The sequence below is a fragment of the Leptopilina heterotoma genome, unplaced genomic scaffold (assembly GCF_015476425.1).
Source record: "Leptopilina heterotoma isolate Lh14 unplaced genomic scaffold, ASM1547642v1 Lhet_180, whole genome shotgun sequence".
NCBI lineage: Eukaryota > Metazoa > Arthropoda > Insecta > Hymenoptera > Figitidae > Leptopilina > Leptopilina heterotoma.
In genome coordinates, this window is record NW_025110897.1 from 2032548 (window position 1) to 2041553 (window position 9006).

General features: G+C 24.0%; 1 protein-coding gene across 1 annotated transcript; it reads left to right on the forward strand.

The window, feature by feature from the left end:
• Positions 1-8576, forward strand: LOC122500029 (cytochrome b-c1 complex subunit Rieske, mitochondrial). Its single transcript, XM_043608709.1, has 4 exons — positions 1-405; positions 4827-4979; positions 5067-5244; positions 8161-8576. Exons 1-4 carry the CDS (start codon positions 207-209, stop codon positions 8444-8446), a joined length of 816 nt encoding a protein of 271 aa, XP_043464644.1. The 5' UTR covers positions 1-206; the 3' UTR covers positions 8447-8576.
• Positions 8577-9006: the final 430 nt, after the last annotated feature.

The following is a 9006-nucleotide window of genomic DNA, read 5'->3' on the forward strand; positions in this document are numbered from 1 at the left end:
CTCTAGTCGAAAGTCAAAGTCGACTCCGTAATTTTTGTTCTCTACTTTTGTGGCAACTCTGAGTGCTGCACATCATTTGACATCAACATTGGAGAATCCTAATGATTCCTATATCTCTAAATGAGAAAGGAGTCTAATTTGAGAAATCTGATAGAGAAAAAGTGAAATTAGATATTTTGTGAATAACCAATTAGAATCCTGTAACAATGAATGTGATTGCCAAGTCCGCGAACGTTGCACCCTTCCTACGTGCAACAACAAAATCTGTCCCCAATGGACCAAAACCTTCAGTCACCACTGGCAAAGTACAGAAAACTAAACTTGTTGTGCCACCTCCTGTGCACAAGGTCTACACCAAGTTAGACACTCTCAGTGGACCCTTAAGAGTAAACTCAGGAGTCGCAGGTACATCTTTTACTATCCTTTTACTGTCCCAAAAACTGCACATTACGTAACTCGCTCTCGAAAAACAGACTTTATTTTTTACCCCTTGAAACTTATTTTTATAAATTATCATTCAAACAACATTCACCAAATATTAAGCTGAACAACATATTCAAAATTTATAAGTTGTCAACTTGTCAAAACGAGAAAGGTTCTTAAGAGAAATAGGTTAACTCGCCCGTCAGATCAAGTGCGTAATATTCAAAGTGGAATGTTGTATGAGAAATAAAAAGTTGCCAAAAATATTTATAACTTTTGTGATTTCTTGCACTACATAATGAAATTTCATAAATGTTTATTTCGCAGTACCTACGTGCTAATTAGTAGGAGGATATAAATAACGTTGATAACATTTCGCATGTCGATCATTATTATTGCACTGAGAACAAATTTTTATTTTCATAGTGACAAAAAATAATTGAATGACAATTTTTCAGCATTCGAAAATTTTAAAAATTCTCAATTCCATTTTTTTCAATTTTGTCCTGATTAAATTTTAAATTTAATCAGCACAAAATTAAAAGAATTTCGCACTCATCTACTAAAACCTACTATTTACTACTTTTTTTTAAGTTATTCTACTATTTGGGTACTTTTTTTAGATTTCAGCCACTAAAAGCTATAGCTGAATTTCTGTTTTTTTAAAAATTTTTTTTTTTTTAAATTCGCTAAAAATTCTTTAACACGATTCAATTATTTTCAAAAAAAATATTCGAAATTCAATTATTTTCAACATCCAATGTTTTCATAAAATTTCGCAAAAGAATTTAATTATTTAAAAAAAATTTATAAAATTCATCCAAAATTCAATTATTTTCATAAATAATAAAATTTCCACAGGAATTCAATTAATTTAGAATAGCATTTTCCAAAATAATTTTGAAAAAATCAATTATTTAACAAAATTTTTATTCAATTCTTCACAATAATTCAAATACTTTCACTAATAATAACATTTTTCATGGAAATTCAATTTTCTTAAATTTTAATTAAGAATTCAATTATTTTCATAAATAAAAAACTCATCGAAGAATTTTAATTATTTTTTATAGAATTTTAAATAAATTAATTGAAAAATTCAATTATTTTCACAAATAAAGATTGCCAGAAGAATTCAATTATTTAAAATAAAATTTCCATAATATTTATTATATTTCTAAAAAAATTAATCACTTAAAACAATGTTTATAAAATTCTTCTAAAGAATTCAATTATTTAAAAAAAAAACCAAAATTTTTCACTGAAATTTAATTCTTTTTAAATGATTTAATAAAATTTTTCGCAGGATTTCAATTATTTTTAATACAATTTTGCTAAAAAATGTAATTATTCTTAAAAATTTAATTTCAATTCCTCAAAAAAATCTATTATTTAAAAAAATGTTTTTTTAAAATTCTTTGGAAGAATTCAATTTTTTACAAAAAAAATTAGAATTTTTCACAGGAATTCAATTATTTGCAAATATTTTAATAAAATTGTTCGAAAGTAATTAACTATTTTAAATACAATTTTAACTAGATTTTGTTGAAATAATTCAATTATTCTTTTAGATTTTAATAAAATCCTTCCCAAGAATTCAATTATTTGCATAAATAATTCTTCGAAAGGATTCAATTATTAAAGATAAATAACAAAATTATCCCCGAAAATTCAATTATTTTTAAAAGTAATAAATTTCTTCTTGGAAATTCAATTATTTTCAAAAATTCTAATAAAATCGTTCGCAAGAATTCAATTATTTTCATAAATTATAAAATGCTTTTTAGGAATTCAATTATTTTTAGAAAAATTTAATAAAATGCTACACAGACATTCAATTATTACCAAAAATTTTAATATAATTTTTTGTAAAATTCAATTAGTTTTAAAAACTTTTCGCAATTCAATGATTTTTAATATCTTCTATTTTCATAAAATTTCCAAACAGAATTCAATTATTTAAAAACGTTTTTGTAAAAATCTTCCTAAGAATTCAATTCTTTAAATTAGGATTTACATAAAATTAGTTAAAAGAAATCAATTATGCATTTAAAAATTTTTACAAAATTCTTCGCAAGAATTAAATTATTTTTTTAAATATTTAAATTCTTTCATGAATAATAATATTTGTAGCAGGTCAATTCAATTTATTAGCAGGATTAGAAAGAAGTAAATAATTTTGATGAAAATTCGGAAAAAGTGAGGAAAATAAAATATATAATTGATTTTTTATCAGTATTGTGAAGTTTCTAAAACGAGTTTTTTTAGTCGTCAAGTTTAATTTTTCGACTTTTTTAACAATTCTTAATAAACAAAATACTACATTTTTAATATAAAATGCAACTTATTTCCATTTTTATGGTGTGAAAAATAACTAGATAAATCCTTTAAAAAACTATTTTTGTATAATTTTTAAAAGGTATGTAATTAAATTTTAAAAATATTAATTAAAAAATTTTTGAATAATTGCAATTTTGTAAAATTAAATTGAAAATAATTGACTTTTTCAAGTATTTTATGACAATTTCGGAAAATCAACTTTTGAACAATTTTAATTTCAAATTATGAAAATAATTAAATTCTCAAAAATTTTAATAAAAAATCTTTAAGTGAGTAAATTTGAAAAATGAAAATTACATATTAAAAATTAGCTTCTAAAAATTATATTAAAATAAAACGAAAACATTCAGACAATTAAAATATATTTACTCTAACGTTTCGAAATCTGAATGATTTCCTCTTCAGAGAGTCTATAAAAAAAAATAAAATGAGAATAATTATAAAGAATAATTTAACGAAAAAATAAAATATAAATAATTATTATTTTACCAGAAATTAATAGGTCAAATAAACGAAGACAAAAAATCTCAGACGTTATAGATTAAATAGATGAAAATATTTTTGAAAGAAGTAATTCTTATAATTTTTTCATTCTAATTTTTTAACATTAAATTATTTGACACTTCGAAAGTAATTTTTTGCAATTTTTTACAAATTCATGTCGAAATAGCTTTATCCTAATGGCTGGAAAATTTCTGCTATAATATCATTAGTTTGCGGCTCAAACGACGCCTTTTTTTCTCAGTGTAAGAGTGAAAACTAGGGTCTAAAAATATCATTTTTAGTAGTAAAGGAGAAAATCGTCGACTTGCTTTGAATTCTTTTTAAACTTTCTTTTTAAGAAATTTTTTCTTTATCATTTTCATTTTCTTTTAAATTCTAACTCGGGATGAACTTGTTTTTTGTGTAACTTTAACAATTGATATATTGCTTCCTCGTGAGGAAGCTTTGTAGTCGTTTAATTTACAAAATTTTTAAAAATCCTTTTAACAAATTTTCTTCTATATGGGACTATGTTATATAAGACCCTGAACAATTGTCCGGATGTATGTATGTGTGTGTGTATGTGTGTGTGTGTGTGTGTGTGTGTGTGTGGATCCCGATTTCTGTGAACACGATAACTCAAAGAGGTTTTAACGAATTTGGCTAAAATTTACCAGGTATGTTTATCCTAAAAATATCTCGAAATGGATTGATAGACTTTAAAAAATTCTAAAAAAAAAAATTTTTGTTGACTTTTTTCTAAAAAAAATTTTTTTTCAAAAAATTTTTTTTAAGTTGGTTATTGAAGTTAATAAATAATAAAATCTTATTCTTTGCATCAAGACGAATCGATTAGTATATAAAAAGTATAAATTGTATGAGAATTTGCAGAGTTAATCACAATTAAAGCTGAAAAATTCGCGTTTTTATCAAAAAATGAGTGCTTTCCGCAAAATTATGTTGCCGTATAAGAAAATCTTACTCATTTATTTCTAAAATCTTATTCTTTGCACCAAGACGGATCGATTGGTATATATAAAGTATATATTGTATTTAAATTTATAGAATTAAAACCAATTATAGACAAAAAATTTGCACTTTTAATAGAAATTCATTTTTTCTTAAAAATCATGTTGCTGTACAATAAAATGTTATTATTTATTGAAAAATAAATTAAAAATCTTATTCTTTGCATCAAGACGAATCGATTGATGTATATAAAGTATATAATCTATTGAAAAATATAGAATTAATTACAATCAAATTTGAAAAATTCACTTTTTTACTAAAATTTTTTTTATTTATTTAGATTCATATTACTGTTTAAGAAAATTTTATTCTTTGTATTAAGACGAATGCACTTTATTTTATAAATGTTAAATTGTATTAAAAGTTATTTAAAAATTAAATATTCTTATTGTTAATGCTTCCTCCACGAGGAAGCAAATTTTTTTTGCTGATCGTAAAGAGGAAGCAAAATGTTCATGTAATGAACATCTGGATTTACAACTTGTTTTAGGATTAGAATGGAAAATTTTGTAAGATTTTTCTTTAAAATTGAATTACCTTTCGTTTTACAGTAAGCTCTCAAGCTCAGCAAATTCGTTTAGCTCACACGGACATTCAAGTACCAGATTTCTCCAATTACCGAAGGGACTCTGTAAAAGATCCAACGTGCAACAGTCATGAATCGTTACACAAGAGGCAGACATTTTCTTACCTTTTCGCTGGAGGTGAGTTTGCATCTACAAAGTGGTCTTATTTTCACCAAATCAATTTCACTTGAAGTGAAAGTTAAATTTACATTTTTTTATTTAAAGCTGCTGGTGTCGGAGCCGCGTTTGTTGGTAAAGCAATGGTTGTCGATCTCGTTTCTACCTTAAGCGCTACTGCAGATGTTTTAGCTATGGCTAAAATAGAAATTAAGTTGGATTCTATACCAGAAGGCAAGAGTGCTGTTTTCAAATGGCGTGGAAAACCTCTTTTCGTGCGCCACAGGTAAGAAAAAGCATTCGCCTTGTAAATCAAATTCGTAGAGTTAACGCTTTTTTGGTAAATTGGGTTTCTGGGGTCACTGATAACGAATCTGGTATTAGTTTTTTAAATTCAAAATGGCGGATCCAATATGGCGGACGACTTTTGAAAAATTCACCGTATTCGCTTTAAACTTGTCACTCAGGGGTTTTTGGGGGTTTTTGGGGTCGCTGAATACAAATATAATGTTACAAAATGGTTTTCATCCAGATAGTATATATATTAAAAAACACAGGAATATACTGGATTATTACAGATTTATTTTTTTATTTGAAAAAATAAACCAGACGTTTCGACACCAACGTTGGCGTCCTCTTCAGTGATACATTAAAAAAACATAATTATAATATTCATAAATTCAACAAATAAACTAAAAAACATGTTCTCATAGAAATGAGACATGTTTAATTAATAAAAATTACATTTTATCAAAAATTTTGTTGTTTCAAACGTCACAAAAACTTCAGACAATATTCAAATACCTTGGTGTCGAAACGTCTGGTTTATTTTTTCAAATAAAAAAATAAATCTGTAATAATCCAGTATATTCCTGTGTTTTTTAAAATATAATGTTAGTTTTTCAAAATTCAAAATGGCGGATACAAATTAAAAAATAATCAGTTATTGGATACATTGTGCTTCAGCCGGAATGATGCGCCACCTAGGATTTTAATTTTTTTCACTATGTGAATTTTCTGTAAAAATTCCAAAGTAGTATCTCCAAATTAAGACCAACAAATTTTTTTTTGAAAATTCAAAAAAAAATTTTTTGGGGGTTTTTGTGGGCAAAATGTTTTGAATTTTTTTTTTAAATTCCTCTTATTAATTTATAAAACACGTATAAATTTCATTAAAATCGATCCAGTGGTTTTCGAGAAAAAACAAATTTTTGATTTTCCTTTCCCCCTCCATAACTCTTACAAAAATGCATTTTTTGAAAAAATATTTGGTGAAAAATTTTATCTTAATGTTGCCAACCCTTTCACAAATTTTACTCATTTTCCGTAAACTTTCATATTTTCCTGTAAAAAAAATTTTGTCAGGGAAAATAATTTTAATGTCAGTAAATTGTCAGGGAAATAATGAACTGAAACCGTTGACCACCTTGGTAATCATCCGCCCGAAAAATTCAATTATTTTCAAAAATTTTAATAAAATTCTTGTCAAAATTTAAATTTTTTTCAAAAATTTTCCTTAATTTAATGATTATCAATATTTACTATTCTAATAAAATTTTCCAAAAGAATTGAATTATTTTTGAAAATTTTAATAATTTCTTTGCAATTATTCAATTATTTCTATAAATAATAAAATACATTGAAGAATTTCAAATTATTTTTAATACAATTATTTATGAGAATTCAATTTTAAAAAAGACTCAATTGTTCATTAAATTATTTATAATTGAATATTAAAAGCATTATAGCGAGAATTTTTAGAAATAATTGAATTTTGAAATGGTTTCAAATTAGAATCTTTGAAAATCTTTTTTTTTTTTTTAATGATTTATTTAAATTTTTATTCAAATTATTTAATGTTTATATTTTCTAAGCACATTTAATTGAAGAATTTATGAATAATTGAAATTTCGTAAAATTGACTTGTGAACAAATGGATTTAAAAATTCTCAATGAAGAACTTTTTCAAAAATTATTAGAAATAATTGATTTCTCCGAAATTTTAATAAGTTCAAAAAAGTAAATTTTTATTTGCTTTATTCAAAGATAATTAAATCTTAAAAAATTATAATAAAATTCTAAGAATTAAGTAGTTTTTAAAAAAAAATTAATGTAATTTTTCGAAAACAATTGAATTTCTAAAAAAAGTTTTTGTATGTATTATTAAAATTAAAAATAAACTAATTAATTTTTTGATGAATTTTAATGAAATATTTTGAACATGATTTTTTTCTCCAAAATGTTAAAAATAATTCTAAAATATTATTTTTTGTATGTATTTTCATTTTTAAATTTACGTTTAAATATTTTTTATGGAAATTTTTGATAATTCAATTATTTTGAATATTTGCAATTAAAATTCTTCAAAAGTTGATTTTCAAAAATTCTAACAAAATACTTGAAAAAAATTAATTATTTTTAATTAAATTTTACAAAATTTCAATTATTCAAAATCTTTTTAATTGTACATATATTTCAAAAATTTAAATAGAAAAATGATTCACAAATTGTTCTTAAGAATTTTGTTAAAAATCGTTAAAAGAATTCATTTATTTCAACATTTTGTTGATAAAATTATTTATGAGAATTCAATTTTAAGAAAGACTCAATTGTTCATTAAATTATTTATAATTGAATATTAAAAGCATTATAGCGAGAATTTTTAGAAATAATTGAATTTTGAAATGGTTTCAAATTAGAATCTTTGAAAATCTTTTTTTTTTTTTAATGGTTTATTTGAATTTTTATTGAAATTATTTAAAGTTTATATTTTCTATGCACATTTAATTGAAGAATTTCTGAATAATTGAAATTTCGTAAAATTGAATTGTGAAAAAAATGGATTTAAAAATTCTCAAAGAAGAACTTGTTCAAAAAATATTAGAAATAATTGATTTAAAGAAGAATTTTAGTTAAAAATTATGAAAAATAATAATTGAATTAAAATGATTAAAATAATTTAAAGAAGTTACAGTAACAATATTCTTGTAATATAAAATAATGATTTTATCACTCGGTCATTTTTAATTATTATAGAAAACATAAAGAAATCAAACACTCCGAAGTTAGGAAAAATGAAAATTAAAATATGAAAAATTTGTGTAGCAACCCTGAATTAGAATATTTAATTACCCAATTTCGAGTGAAACTGCAATAAGTCAAAGTGATTTAAAATTCGTGCAATGTATTGAATGTTTTGCAGACCGCAAGCGGAAATTGCAAAGGAGCAGGCTGTTGACGTGGGAACTCTTCGTGATCCACAACCAGACAGTGCACGCGTCCAGCGCCCGGACTGGTTGGTTGTCATCGGAGTGTGCACCCACTTGGGCTGTGTGCCAATCGCCAACGCTGGTGACTTCGGCGGATACTATTGCCCCTGCCACGGCTCTCATTACGATGCCAGCGGCAGAATTAGGAAAGGACCCGCGCCTCTAAATCTCGAGGTTCCTCCTTACGAATTTAGTGAAGATACCGTTATCGTAGGTTAAAACTTAAATGATTTATAGTTTTTAGCGAAATTCATTTTATTTATTACTAAATGCAATATGATGGATTCAAATCTGTCCTGTAATATAAAGTTACAATTCCGCTCTTGAATAAATGATGTCGAACACTGAATGTTATTTTTCATTACCTAAAGTCAAAAGACCCTATATCCTAATAGACCCCACAAGAAGAATAAATTATTTTTATTATTATAAAAATATGTTAATTGAACATTCTGAAAAATGAAAATTCGAGTGCATAAATAAAAATTCTGTTAACTAGAAATTGAAATTAATTTTAACTTATAACTTCTGTCTAATATTCGTTTTCTTATTCGCAACTACACTTTAATTATGTAATACATAAATAAAAACTTATTTTTACACTCACCTGTTATTGATATGACATATTGTATATTCATTGTATTGGAGGTTAATAACATTTTTTCATTAAAACAAAATATCAAATTACAAAAAAAATTCATTAAATCCGTAAAAATAAATACAACTTTTAAACTTGATAATATAAATTGGAAGTAAAATCAAACTAAAAATATGAATAA